General features: G+C 40.9%; 1 protein-coding gene and 1 long non-coding RNA gene across 3 annotated transcripts; both read right to left on the bottom strand.

The window, feature by feature from the left end:
• Positions 1-3120: 3120 nt before the first annotated feature.
• ythdf2 (YTH N6-methyladenosine RNA binding protein F2) lies at positions 3121-14108 on the bottom strand. 2 transcript variants are annotated; one of them, XR_014871280.1, is made up of 7 exons: positions 13895-14108; positions 13649-13673; positions 12349-12428; positions 9743-11440; positions 7075-7140; positions 4087-6728; positions 3121-4038 (listed from the first exon to the last, which is right to left on the bottom strand). XR_014871280.1 is itself a non-coding variant. In XM_085144217.1 (6 exons), the coding sequence occupies exons 1-6, from the start codon at positions 13919-13921 to the stop codon at positions 6705-6707; spliced, it is 1920 nt and encodes a 639-aa protein (XP_085000343.1). In that variant the 5' UTR covers positions 13922-14108; the 3' UTR covers positions 3121-6704. The 2 variants fall into 2 exon arrangements, 1 of the variants encoding a protein (XP_085000343.1); XM_085144217.1 differs by having other exon boundaries at positions 3121-6728.
• On the bottom strand, positions 7548-9736 carry LOC146496271 (uncharacterized). Its single transcript, XR_014871284.1, has 2 exons — positions 9170-9736; positions 7548-9130 (listed from the first exon to the last, which is right to left on the bottom strand). It is a non-coding gene; the product is annotated as an uncharacterized LOC146496271 (long non-coding RNA).
• Positions 14109-15464: the final 1356 nt, after the last annotated feature.

Below are 15464 nucleotides of genomic sequence, written 5' to 3'. Positions count from 1 at the left end.
GAGAGTCTTGCGTAATGGCAAACAAGCTTAATTTTTCCTCTTGCGCTTTTGCTTTGGACCGAACAATAATATTCACTTTTTTTGTTTAGTTACTTATACATAAATAGTTTTTAATTACAGGATGGAGAGTGTTGTTATTTAGATCCTGTTTTCCAGTCTGTACATAGCTATAGTTGCATGCGCAGAGCGGCACAGGGAGAGAGAAGGAGAGAGAGGGAGAGAGAGAAGAGATGGAGAGTGGGAGGGAGGGAGGGTAAGGGGGAGATAACGACACAGCTTTACCAACTGTAATGAAGAACTGCTTGATCTGGTTAAACCGTACCAAGCTCTTAACCAGGAACAGTGGAGGCAGTGCTATGGCGAGGATAAGGCGTAGCTGTGCATCGTAACGTGTTCTCATAAATATCTAGTCGTCGTCCTTTGTTTTGCTCTGAGGGGAAGATGGTCTGCAGGAATGGTAGCAATCAGGTAGCTGGGCTGCTGCTCTCTTTATGGTGCAACAAAGGTAGCTTTGCTCGCCTGCTCTATCTCCCTCCCTGTTTCTCTGTGCTTTCCTCTCTCTGTGGTGCTTTTCTTATGATATGCTGTAGTATGTGTATACAAATGTGTACACATGTCTTAATGGTGTGAATTCTCTTTTGATTATCACAAAATGTATTTTTTTTTTCATCTTTTTTCTGCTGGAAACCCTCTCTTTTGCACAGCTAGAACCGCATGCATGCATTTACATACTGTGAGCTGTTCCAATAGAAGAATCACAATGTCACTGTGTTGTGTATGCTTTTTTTCCTGTATTGTTTGTATTGAAAATATGTTTTCGTTGCAAAGGGAGAGTGCATGTTAGTGTGGGATTAGCATGCAATGTACTTTGTCATGTAGAAGGACCGCATAGCAGCCCCTGAGGCTTCAGGGACAAGGAATCACAGGTGAGGAGAGAGGAATGACAAAGTCAAACAGGGATGGAGTGGCGAAATCCAAAACAAAACGCACATTGAAGACTGAGAAAGTGACAGCGTTTAGCAAAGAATGCGCATGTTAAAAATTGCTGTAGTGCAAGCATGGTAAGTGAAGCGATTAGAAGCATCGAAGTAGCTGGGAACATTTTGGAAGTTTCGGTTTGGGCTCTTTGTGTTCACAGTGGACCTTGATTTAATTTCAATACAATTAAGGCACGCGGTGAATGCCAAGAGAGAAGCCACAGTCTTCGCTCACCTGAGAAAACAGTGTAAAGCCCATCCAACACAGGAAAGTGGCACTGGTAACTGCACAGATGGGTGTTTGCTACCATCCTATGGGATTAGGGAGAGAATCAGGAAAGTAGGCATTAGGCAGAGCTACTGAACAGTGGCCTAAGACAGGTGTACAGATGAGTTAATGCAAACCACAGAACATATATTCTTTAGACATTGAGGGAAAATAGGCGAAATAAGGACACCACAATCACTGGGTGCCAGGCTAAGCCTATACTAATAAACTGGTTTTCCATAACGTCAGGACAGACAGAGCCATAGGCAGCCTACCAGTGTTGGTCCTTTGGCCAAATGGACAGAGGGATCACACTAGGGGGATTTGCCATGTGGTGACAGAGAGCCACTTCAAAGGTCTGTGTATTTCCGCATGAGCGTACACTTGCCCTATCTGACAGAAAGATGAAAAACAGGATGAAAATGCTACAAGGGGATAATGTGCTACTACACAATTATTGTTTTTAGGCCTATCATAAAATGCAACAACCACCTCCACCATTCTCATGCATGCTGATTTATTCTTTTTCCACTGAACCGATTTCTGTTGCTATTCATAGTCTGAAAATACGGCTTTTTAAAATCTGATTTCACTTGACTTTATTTGACTTTTGCTCATTTAGAATGATACTTGTTTTGTTCATCAGTTTCTGTGTCACACCTTTGTGTTTTTGTTCTGCAAAAAGTCTCAATAAAGACATCGTTTCATGGACAACATTTCTATTTGTAGTATCTACTATTTCTTTTCAAAGCAAAAAAAAAAAAGAGAGAAAAATTCAGAAGAAGTAAATAAAAGGACATAACGAATAAAGTAATTTAAAAGACGAGCTTCAGTTTTACTCCTATAATCACAGAGATGTGTCAGATGATTCAAGCTGTACATCGCTGTAGGCAATAAAGATGTGAGCTGACCTACATCTCGGATGATGGAAGCAGAACAGGCAAAAAAAAAATTATATATATATATTTTTATAAATTGATTTTGTTTAATTTTACTTATTTATATATCTATACTATTAGATTATTAAAGCTTCTATTCAAAATTTGATTCAGTGTGTTCAGTATAGGAAAACTGGATAAAAACATCCCCAAAAGACAACATTTTGAAGAGACTTGAAGATTAAAAACACAAAAGACTTTTTTTGTTTTCTTTCCCGAGAATAATCTGCATCTGTTGAAGGCCTAAATGCATTATGCTGACATGCTGGTGAAGAACAATTCATTATTGACTGTCATCTGCACACAATTAGAGCGTGCACAGGGCAAGTGTGCCACATATGTTAAGACAGAGGTCATCAACTGTTTTCAGGCCCCTATGGCTGTCTACACATTATGCATTTTTCGTAAAACTCTCAATACGATTGGAAGACTATGGGCAAAATGAGGGGGTACCACTCAATATGTTAACGGTGTGGAACCCCTGGCAATGGAGAGCAGGTGACCGAGTGTAAACCTCCCATCATGTGGTAAAAAACATGAATTGTCATGGACTGTTCTTTATATATATATATATATATATATATATATATATATATATATATATATATAGTGAAAAATTCCCAATTAAAAAAAAAATCCACTTTGAAAATTAGATGCAAAATATAATAAAGTGACTGAAATTGCAGCCAGTGAGGTCCAAGAACACAGAGTGTATGCATGTATTATTCTTTTCTTTTAGAAAAATATCAGTCCATATACATATTAGTTATATTAAGTGCCTTATTCTTTCAGGACTGCTTCTATTTTTTACTTTTAGCAATGGGCAGGCTTTCTGAAACAAAATGCACGAAATCTAATTTAGTCATGTAAATAGAGGTCGGTTTGGCGACATGGTGAAGCGTCACTAATGGAAGAAAGAGATGGATGCCTTATGATAATGAGGGGAAAATAAAGCAGATCCATGACCTTGTAGCGCAATATGAACCCACCGACACAACGCATTCAAGTAGCTCTCTCTAAACAATACTTCCCAACAGAAAATATTTAATAATCTTTTTTACCCTGTGTGAAAAATTTGCAGGGTCTAATGTTTGAAATATGGAATAAATAACACGCCACGGGCCTACATCAGACCATTTCTTTAATCAGCTGACAGATCCACTGGATTGTTTGTGGTGCTGCTGTATTAACAGCTAAAATTGTTTCCGAATCACAGCAGTCAGGAAAGGGACTTTAACTGATGATAATTCAAGTGCCTCTTGTGAATTCAGTCAATATGTCGAATTCTAGCACATGGAAAAACACAAGAAGTCCTCCACCAACACACGCAGTCATCATATCTATATTGGGGTTTTAAAAAAAGAAATATATATATATATTTTTTTTTCCCCCCTCCATCTCCTTCATGCATTTAGGTTCATGCGCGCGCTGAGATGTGAGTGGTGACCCCCCTCTACACCACCTCCTCCTCCTCCATTCTCCCCTTGGTCCCATTTCCCTTTCTTCTCCTCCACCACCGTCTCTGTAGCAGTATCTGCCTCTGTTTTATGGCCGCTCATTTGCATCCCAGGAGGGGCTAAAAGGCGTCCCCAGAGACGCGCAGATAAGGGTCACGGGAGATCCCCTCGAGGCAGCATGTTTGCCACGCACCCTCCACGCAGACACGACACGTGCCGTCGACCTCCCTCTCGACACTCACACACGCGCACACACACACAGATCCTCGCAGGCTACTTCTATCTTTGTACACAGTTCTTTTACACAGACCCCGCACTTTCATCCCAAAGAGCAAAAGGATGCTCGCCCGTTGCCACCTCATATTTTCCTCTCAGGCCTCTCTCTGTTACATTGTGTACTTTATTTATATATATATATATTATTTTTTAAGCCCATCACTGAGCACATTGTCGTTATGTTGTCCACCACCATCAGTTCCTTACAGCTTTCCAGGCAGTGTGCAAGAAAGAGGACTTGAACTGAAGCGACGACCCCTTCCTTTAAATAAAAGCGTTATGAGGTATATTCTTTTGACAGACTATGGAATCTTTATATGAAGTCAGTTATGAATGTAACGTGTCGTGTATGGCTGCAAATAAAGAAGTAGTAATAGAGTGTCGCAATTACAGCATACCACATTTTCAGTGTTTGTAAGACTGATGTAAAGCCGCATAAGCTCTAAAAATATTGAACGGCTTTTTGGACGCGTTTTGCATTAAAAACCGACGACTTTCTTTTGCAGTGGTCACATTATCTGTGCAGAAATAGGCTAAATTGTTTAATTTTATGTGCCAGCTTTTCAATTTTAAAGATACATTTGAAATTTTGTAGACTACATATCATCTTTATCCAGCTGTTGGCAGCGTTTAAGGTCTCACAAAAACATAAAATATGAGGGTTAAAGAGCACGTGCCATTTCTATTGTCAGTAGCTTTTGGAGGAATTTAAAAAAAAAAAAAAAAAACTGTCAGGAAGAATAAAACCAACGAATCTATCTCAGAGCAAATAAAGTCACAGCAGGCCCCGATGCTGAGAGCAGTTTCAGAACGCCATCGAGCCCAGGCTGAAAATCCTCGTCCTTGATCATGTTGAAGCATCAGTAAATAGTCCTGTGTCCCCCTCTTGTGTCTGCTCTGTTCAGTGCAAGCAGCAAAGGAGAGAAAATGGCGGACTGTACGCTAAACAGCTGCACATCACATTTCCTCAACTCTACTTCCGCCATATCAAAAGGTAAGAGGAACCAGTTTTTCCGGTTCTTTGCTCAGTTTGAGTGCACAGAATCGGAAACTAAAGATGATCAGGCTCATTTTACAATGAGCTGCAAATCATGTGTTGTGCACTGTACACCTGCAGTCTTTTATGGCAGTAGACCATACAAGTGGTGTCTGGCCCAGCGACAGATGAAACAAAACACTAAAAACAATCTTACTGTGCATCCCAAATGGCATTCCTGCCTGCTATCAGCACAAAGACAATGCAGACAGACAAGTCTGTATAAACAACCTGCGTATCACTAAAAGGGGAGGGGAGAAGCAAAGCCCAATGAGAAACCACACATGACTTTGTGGAGCATCTTTATTATGCCACAAATAAAAGCCAGTAGTTCTGAAAGAGGACCTTGCGCTTTTTACTCACCAACAATGACATTCTGAAAATGGTCGAAGCTGATTGTGATATAGTATGTATGGTTGGCTGAGCAGAAACGGGAATCCGGGAGTGTGTAGCACAAAGGCGGGTTTGGAAAGTAGAGGTAAGAAATGCAGGGCAGCACAGTGTGGATTGAAGCTTGGATAAAAAGGGGAGGGGGTGTTGGAGGATGAAGAATGGCAGGAAGAAACATTCAGATACCCATATGAGAGGGGGGGAGGGGAAAATAAACAAAAAAACAAAACAAAAAAAAGAAACGCACAGACATGCTGCATGACAAAACTGCTTTCCAAACAAGGGGAATGCACACCGTTCTGCTTAATATACCACATTTATTACTTTTGAACTGATTAATAGAAAGAGTGGGTCAAGGCCACTCGCATCACTGTCTTTAGAAAACGGAGGAAGGAGAGAAACAAAACAAAAAAAGCAGCCCATAGCAACAACGAATCAATTTGTCCAAGAGAAAGGAGGAAGGGGGAGAAAAAAAAAAAAAAAAAAGGGGGGGGGGGGGGGGGGCTAAATTAGGTCCAAAGACTGTCAACAGAGGGCCCCATTTTTTTTAAGACCTTAAAAATTATACAGTGGGCAAGGTTTTATTAACTTAACATTTCTTTTGCTTTCAAACTCTTAAACCTCTTCCCTCCCCTTCTACATCCTCCCTACCCCACCACCCCACACACTCCATCCAACACACTGGGAAAACAAAATGAAGGGCCTTCAGAACATTTGCAGTCCTCTCAAACAAAAACATGGCAAGCGTGTAGAGAGATTCTGGAGTGAGCGTAGCTGGCATACGCCTACGATGAAAATCCACCGAGGAGGAAACTCTGCTGGGTCCCGGTTGAACATTTGAACATCCTCAAAAGACAGATTGGGGTGGGGGTGGGGTTACAAAGAAAATGAGACAAACTGCCCATTTTTCCACTTTGGGACACTATTATTAGTCAACACTACAATTTCTATTTGATTTGTGTTTGAGTGAGAATTACAGATCTGCTCTTGGACCATTAAAAAAAAAAAAAAAAAACAAACAAAAAAAACCCAGAAGCTGATCCTTTCATTTCAAAAAGGAAAAAAGCAGCATACAAGGGGAGAAAGCATATGTAGTGGAATGGGGGAGGGCAAAAAAAAAAGTCACCTAAGGATGCTATGCATTTAGTTGTAGTCCTATGAATAATTGTTTCCTTTTCTTTTTACTACAAGTTCAAAGTAAGTCTTTAAAGTCAAAAGAAATCAAAGTCTTCATTTAGTTTCTGTCCTTTGTTAATTCTTCACCCCTATTAGAATTTCTTTAAGAGATCTGGATGTAATGACGTAATGGGGTAGAGAGGGCTTTAAGGAGGCCATTGCAGTCTTTGACCAAAGCACCAACTGTTACTTGACTCGTCCTTGGCGCTCCTAGAACATGAAAGGACAGCGTGTTACACACAAAGCAGAAATTACATCATACAAAAATATAGGCACATTGCAATAGATCCTTCCAGTTTCTCTTGTTAAATGTGGGCATCCACTTAACACACATTTTAATAGTTTCATAAAACCACGGCTCGTTTGCAAACGACAACCTAAACAGATGTGGGTTTCAAGGAGGAAAAGTGTGATAACTTAGCAGCGTTACAGGTACATCTAATACAGAAAGTATTAGATGTACCAAAATATCAACTACGTAATGTATGTGAAAAATATCCAAGTGGCACAGACTCAAAGTATGAAAATAGGCTAAATTTCTTCAGAACACAGTTACCTGAAGCCTGTAATGACTTCTGTTGTTTGGGTTGCTGGGATATGGCTCACTGCCTTGGACCTCCACCTGTCACAAAAGAAGCAAAAACTGAGCATAACTAAAGCACTTCTGATTGAAAGAGCCAGGTCTTTGTAGTAAGATCATTCAGTAATTTGACCCAAAGGATTACTTAGAAACAGAGCAGATTCTGAGTGGCCTAGCTCAACAGCTAAATATCGATAACTCTATATACAGATAACAGATATTAAAATAGATAAAACCAAATGTTGTCCATCTCATTCTCAAACTGACATATATAAGACAATGTACCCTAGATGAATCTTCTTCAAATGTGCATTTATCATTTTTTATTTTTCAGTAAGCAATTAATTCAGGTTTACTGTCCTCAATTAAGTGGCTCAGTTAGTCAAGTCTGGGTGTAAACATAACTCAAAATGAACAAATCACCACAGACTAAAATGCTTTTTTTTAAAAAAATTTTGAACACCTGGGACAAAATTTAAGAGGTTTTCCCTTTCTTACAGAGACCACAAAAGAGCAGTTATGCTCTCAGTTCATTTTTGAACAGATGTATTGCTTGCCATCAAGCGAGGAAGGAGAAAGCCAAAATACCCAATAAAGTTTATATTAAACTACATACTGCAAATTCACCTCCACCAATAGTCGAGCTTACGTATTCGAGCATAAACATTGTGTAGACAAAGATATTCATGAAAAATTGAAGTTTTTGCTTTTTTCCCTCTTGTTATTTTAGTTATATTTACATCTATCCAAGCTCATAGATACTAAGTGGTAACCTCCAGGCAGCACATTTGGGTTTTTAGCAAGCTACACGTGTTTTTCAATCACAGCAGTTCTGAAAAATAAAACGCAAAATCATGTCAAGAGATGCATCTATATAATGCCAGTGCACACCATTAAAAAAATAATAATAAATTAAGAGGCTAATTTAAATTAGGTTCAAGCTCAACACTGCTATGTGGGTGCTTTGTGGCCCCACAATGGTGACAGATGTTAAGCATTGTGGATCTTTGTTACCAGTATCCGCTTGCCTTTTCGGCATTCATTATTCTTCTGATATGCTCTCTGTCTGAATAATCCACTCACCAGCCAACTGATGGAGAATCCCAAAAGCAACAACCCCCACCCTTGTGTCACACACACTTGGGGTTCAGTATATTTCATTGAAGGCAAACTTAAAGATGACACTGAATAAAACAACTGTCCCTAGATTTGCCCAACAAATAGAAAATCGACAAACATTTGGAGACGGGTGGGTGTAATTTCCAATACCGAGTATGCTTATGTAAATTTAAATACTGTCTCCACGTTGATACGCCCATATTTTGGATGTAATCCATTTGCCAAAGAGGAAAAACACACATAAGATGAAATAAGGGCTGGCAGTATGGAGTCATTTCTTGCTTACTACACCAACAAGTTTTGTGTGCTTGCACCAGTCTGTGGCTTAGCTGTGATCCAGCCGACACTGGTCAAATGAGTTGACAATAGGAAAGTGGCATGAGTTGTACCCAACGTGAGTAACATTTTCCTTCACCCGTTTTCTCAACTCCATGTGTGAGGATGGGCTCACAGGAAGAGAAACTAACAGGGGAGGCTAAATAATTATGATTAAAAATGACAAAACACATGTCTCATCTGATGGACATGAAAGCATGCAAATACTTTAAGCACTTACTTCCCTCCTCCCCACCTTTTTATTTTTAGTGGGAGAGGGCAGAGGTCCCATTGACATTTATCCTTCCAATAACGGACAACTAAGTAAATTTTAATCGATACATATTTTACTTTTCATTTCAGTTAGCTAGCAAAGCAATGTTATGTCATACCGGGTGCTCTTCATAACAGGGCTTATTAAACTAACGCAGGTATTGGATTTAGTAATTGACTAAAGACAAGGTCTCTATTTTGGCATCAAGACTAACTAACTGATCAATGCATCTGTAGTCCAAAAAAAAAAGAAAAAAAAAAAGTGTAAAACAACAAAGGAAGAAGAAAAACAAAACACACCACTTGCTTGAAAAAGAAAGAAACCCTAAAAAAACAAACCAAACAAACAAACAAACAAACAAACAAACAAAAAAAAAACCCAAACAAACCATTGAACGATCCCAGTATAAACTTAAAAACAAATTTCCCTTTTCGGTTTGACATTTTTCCATTTTTGCTCTGCTACCTTCATGCTCAAATAAGCTAGAGATTATCAATATCATAAAGCAGTAAAGGGGACAACATCTCTCATAGTTTTAGCAGCACAGCAGCTTCAGCTGTGAACAAGATAACACTGATAAAGTTGCTATAATTACACAACTATACACCATGCATGTTATCCATTTTATCTTTGTAAATGTTTTCTCTTGCTGTCCACTCTTAAAGCAGAACATTACATGTCACTGATAACAGGTAGAACATAACAAAAGCTAAAGGAAAAAAGATGAAAAATTGTTCTAATCCATATAAGCACATCAAAATCAGCTCTCAGCCCATCTGTAAATGGTTGTATTGTACCGTTTCTTTGTAATGCATAACATCAATGTTGTACAAACACACATACACAGGCTTCAAACACTCCACCTTTTTTGAAGATCACACTTGTTTTTCATTCATTTGTTATGTCATTCACTTTATTCAACAGTGACTTTGTTACCTTTTTCACACACTCTTCTTCTTCCTGACGCTTCTCGTAGTGAGAAAAGTCATCGAAGATGGAAGTGGTGTGTTTATATCCAGCGATGATCTTTAGCACCTGCCTGGCCTTGTCCAGTGGCACCTCCTGTGTGTCCCGAGAGTTGGTCACTGGCTTATTTTCGTTGTTCTCCAGTCGAATGTGCCTCAGTTGACTGTTGGGAACGTCCTTAACAAAGATCCAGCGCACATCAAAACGACCCTTCCACTTGTCCTGCGACCACACGCCAGCAGACGTGTTGTAGTCCACGGGTGAGCGCATTTCTGCTACACCACAGAAGTGACCGCTCCCATTGACACTGAACAGAAGATAAAGTGGTCCTTTACCACCCAGTGAACGGTAAGCTGCATCAAGCCTCTTGTTGCCATGCTCCGTGCTGCACCAGATGTTATACTTGATGGAGCGGTGGATGTCATCCTCGGAGTAGCTCTTGATGATAAACACCCTGCCCTGCTTGGGATTCCAGTCAAAGTCCTTCGGGTTATAGTTGTTGACCATACGCAACTTCTCTAAAACTGGGTGAGGCTCCGAAGGGACCCCTGGAACCACACCCACTCCTGAAGAAGAGGGAGGTGACTGGCCTGTACCACTCCCACTCGTATCCCCAAATCCATTGGCCCTATTCCGTGGTGGGACCCAGCGGGTAGGTTGAGATGGTTGCTGCTGTTGGCTTGGTGGAGGAGGACCACCCTGGGAGAGAGGAGGCTGGGGCATCTGACCCATACCTGGCTGCCCAGTGGGTGGAAGCTGATGCTGACCCATCTGGGAAACAGGTGGAACCAGTTGTCCATTGCTCAGGGGCATTTGTGGATTCCCCACAGCAGTACTTCCAGGCTGCGGGGAAGCCTGATTGGGCGGCTGCCCGTTGCTGGGAATAGGGGGCACCTGCTGAGGAGTGGTGGCTTTAGGCATGGTGCCCTTGTTGTCCCAAGTGCCAATGTCCATGTTGTGTTTAATGGGCGGAGGAGGCAAATTAGCACCAGCCATGCCACCCTTAGTTTTAAGCTTGGGCTGGGGTTTGGCTGGTTTGCTGGCAATATCAGCCCAGGAGGCAGGCTTGGCAGGGGCAATTGAGACAGGAGGCATGCTGGGAGGTCCAACAGATGATACAGGGCCTAGTGGACCCCCACCAGGTAATCCAGAGCCAACTACCTTAGGCGCCAAGTCCCCGGTACCACCAGGAGCAGCACCACCTATCTTAAGTCCCGCCATGCCCTGGTCCAGGCTGTTCATACCAGGTGCCTTGTTAAGGGGCTCGTTGGCAGCAGGTGCAAATGGGGACTGTCCATCAATCATGGCACCTCCAAGTGAGCTGGGAGCATAGGCGTAGCTGCTGCTGTAGCCAGAGCTCTGCGGTGTCCCCGACTGTCCCTGAGAGCTGTTGTTGCCCCATGCTGAGAAGTCGATGCCACTGGGGAAAAAGTTGAAGCCATGCTGACCTAGGAATGGGTTGCTCCCCAGGGGGCCTGGTTGGCCAAACATAGCGTCCGGGAGGTAGTGGGGTTCCCCATTGCTCAGCTGTCCATAGGAGGCCAGGTAAGGCATAGGAGGATCCCCACCTGTGGACCATGCTGCCTCATTCAGGGAGTAGGAAAATCCTATGGAGGGGCTGTAGTAGCTGGGCATGTACGAGTCCGACATGGCCGTATAGGCATTGCTCTAAATGGAATAGAAAAATGTGATTTAGTGACAACATGGGGAAGAAAAAAAAGAATTGTGGAAAAGCACCCTAGCATTTAATTATTAAAGCAACATATTTTGTAACATTAACAGCTGAACACTCCTCTTAACATGAGCGCAACTTGTTCTTCATCCAGGGAGTGAAACCACAGTAAAAATAAGTAAAGTAATTGAACTGTCACTGCTCACCACGGATTGTGACAACAATGTAAACAATCCTCTCACTATTCCTCCTTTAAACTCATGTATAAATAAACAGAACTAAACAATGAACTGTTGCCCCACCACCATTTAGAGTGTCTTGGAAGAAGATAAGGACAGCCATTCTTCTGAGTGGACCAAAAGACAGGCTCTATTATTTTCCTCTACAGCCCAATTCACAGTGCATGTGCACGTGTGTTAGTTACTGCACAGGGAACAACCACATTTAACAAAAATTAAAGCAATAAAATCCAAGGTGAATAAAGAGATGCACATTAATATTCTTCGTAATCAAAAACACAAGAATGTGCAAAGTAAACCTTTTTTTTATAGGTTTACTTACAATCAATAATATGGCTGAAATTGGGTTTAACAGATGTGCTAAGATTCCAGTACCTAGTATATATTTATTCTGATATGCACGGTCATGAAATATATATCAGCTGATCTCTACACCCCCATTTTAACTCCCTTAAACCAGAATTTCAGTTAACCCTAATCAGATTTATCCGAATTTTAGTGCAATAAAACAAATAAAAGATTTGTGTTCAACTAAGAACATTTAAGGATAAGCCAGTAACGGACTGCTTAAAAAAGGAAAAGATTCAGATTTAAAAAAATAAATTAAAAAACCCCAACAAAAAACAACAACAAAACAAAACCTCGCACACTGGGAAAACATTTACCTGTCTGGCCTGAGTATTCAGGTAAGGCTCAAATTCATCGTCATTCAAAGTATCCTTTTGGGTCACAGCTCCGTTTTGCACTGTAAATGAAACAACACTTGTGTTAACAGGCCTGTGCAACCCCAGAGGTACAATGGGTTAGACATTATCAGGCAATTAACATCAGCACCAACGCCACTCGTTACATAACAAAACCACTCCCTGAAATTAGAAAAAGGAAAAAAAAAAAGAAGCAATAGTTGCTCAGTATGCTTCAGATTACACAGTATGCTCAATGATTTAAATCAGGCCCAGGAAAAATTAAATGAACTTGGAAGTAGTCAATACTGGCATAAAAGAGCACTAAAGAAATTTAGATTCCCACAGCAATAGACACATTAAAATAATAGATAAACCCAATACTGACATCACTTCGAGAGAAAAAAAATGCATGTTAAAATGCAGGTAGATGAGTAGTGCGTGTGAGCGAGCACCCCCCCCCCCCCCAGTGAGTTAAAGAGCACTCTCTGTTACAGGTGATGTTCATGTGCTGGAAAACACGAGATTGTCGGAGCTTTTCGGAGAAAGGGACAAAAAGAATTAAAATATAAATTATTTGTTCAATGTGTTTATTCAACATTATAGACTGACAGCATAATGATAATGGGAAAGCGCGAGGGCCTTTCTGACACAGGAAAAGCATGTCGGAAGACGTGTCATTTTGGTTAACCTAGCAACCAGCTAACATTAGCACGCTAGCGTCTCCATGTTAACGAGCGCCAAGAGTCCTTTCAACTTGACGGAGTTGGCTAACATTAGCCAGGTCGCCAGCGTGCTATAGGGTGGCACCTGTAGCCCTAATATTGCAAAAGAAAATTCATAATGTCTGATAATTAAAGACACTGAGCAGTAAGGTGTTTTCCACGCAACTATGGGTGATAAAAGGCATTAAAAGTAGAACCAGGAAAAGGATGCTCATGTGTATCATGTTGCCATTTAAAGTTAGCCACTCTGGAGACAGCTAGCCTGAAGCTACCTGTGGGAACCTGTGCGATTTCTGGGATGTAAAGGACACTCAAAATTGCTTTGTTTAAAGCCTGAAAAATCCCAACCTGAAACACAGTATCATTAAGCGTTTCACTAAAGTGATAAATTATATGAAAACCTTTAAATCGTGTACACAGAGGCCCATTCTACCCGAGCAGCTAGGAAGCCAGCTATCGCGTTCGCGCACGCAAGATTTTCTAAAGCGAAAGGTACATAAAAAGATTCGCACTCTCTCAAACCCAAGTCGACAATGTTAGATAATATTTGTTCTTACCTTTATTAGCTTGGCCTTTCGGTCTCTGGATTGGGTCCAGGTGATTCATGAAGGTTTGATTTATGAGAAGAGAGGAAGGGGAAAAAATAGATGAAGAGATATATTTTCAGCAGTCAGTTCCTTTAGCAGGTGGTCAGGCCTACTGCACTACTGAGCCGCTGCCTCTGAGCTAAGCTATCCTCGCTAGCCCGTCGCGATGCTGAGAAATTTGGCCCCCGTAAATGTTCAGAAAATACCTCTCTTTACCTGTTCAAGAAGACTGCTGGCTGACATGTCTTTCCCCCCCGGAGCCTGTGTAACTGTATTTACTCCTAAATAAAAGCGGCAGGGTGAAATAATTATCAAGCTATTGAAGCGTTTCAGCCAAGCACCCTTATCTCTCTACAGAGCCTGGTTCTACACAATGGCGGGCTGCAGTTTGCTTGACAGACTCCTCAACATGGCTGGGCGGCCCTCGTCAACCCACGATGGTATTTATTTACAAAAAACGTGCGCCCCCCATTGGTGTGGAGGAGCCAGGGTGATGTTAGAGGCCAATGTTAGAGGCTATTATTTTCATTATAAAACATCAACATCTGAAAGATATTTGAGATATAAATTTCTTATAAAACCACTGTAGGATGTAGAATACAACATAACAATATACAATATAACATAAATATGTTATTTATGTTTCATATATGTGCTTGATGGTTGCTGAATGTGTGCTGCTATGACAACAATTTTCCTCTGGGATTGATAAAGTCTCTCTGATTCTGATTCTGATAAACAAAACCACATCAGGAAATCAGGATTTCTAATCTAAAAATCCTAAAAACGAATCTGTTATATAACTGTTACTTACCCAGGAATTTATTTTCAAAATTCACTGCTGAAACAGTTGCACCTTTAAATAATTTTCATGCTGTTTTTGCACTGCTTTCAAAATCAGTAGAGCAGAAGGGTGCCCCAGAGTGAATGTTGTGGGTTGCAAAATTAGAGAACCCCCCAACCTGCCCCAGGGGAGCTGCTGTGTGAGCTACAAGTTTGTGAAGTCTGTGATTGTACGGGTTGGAGGTATGAATGAATGCAGTGCCAATTCTAGAGTCTATAGTGGCCTTAGGCAAAAATTCACACATTCAACCACCATTCATTAGAATTATGGTTTAAAATATCTGACATCATCAAAAGAAATTGTGCACTCACTGTCACAGCCACCACAGCTGGACACCCCTGGCTGCTCTGCTAGCTTAATTAAATAATATTAAATGTCAAAGAGACCAAAATAAATACTGTGATGTTAGTGGGTAGCAAGTATTTCTCACCCAAAAGTTAAGGCTAATCTGGCAGCAGTTTAGTTATTTAATATTGTACAGTACCAATCAAAAGTTTAAGACCACTTAAAAAAACGGCAAAAAATCATATTTTACTTGATTGGATCTTATAAAAAGGTTCCAAGTGGAGCTTCAACTTGCAACAAGAAGAAATGGGAGTGAGAAAAGAGAGAAAAAAGTTTAGCATGCAGTTTATTGAAAACAGTGCTTAAACTGAAACAGGCTGTTTTACAGCTGATCAAAAGTTTAAGACCACGTGCCTTTGAAGGCAAAATCTGTGCAAAAAATGTGGATTCATTGTCATTTTCTGTCAGATAGTCACCCTGTCATGACTTTCTGATGGCAAAGGCAAAAAAAAACCTCTCCCTTTTTGGTTGGGTTGTTTAACTGCTTAAACAGGATCTCTCGCCGTGCGCCATTGCTGCTGAGGTGGGACGCAGTAAGACATTTGGAATTTCTTAAATGATCCTGAGAGTTACGGAACAAAAACGTCAAGTGGAAGA

The sequence above is a fragment of the Neolamprologus multifasciatus genome, chromosome 19 (genome assembly GCF_963576455.1).
Source record: "Neolamprologus multifasciatus chromosome 19, fNeoMul1.2, whole genome shotgun sequence".
Taxonomy (NCBI): domain Eukaryota; kingdom Metazoa; phylum Chordata; class Actinopteri; order Cichliformes; family Cichlidae; genus Neolamprologus; species Neolamprologus multifasciatus.
This window is presented reverse-complemented; position numbering and strand designations above follow the sequence as displayed.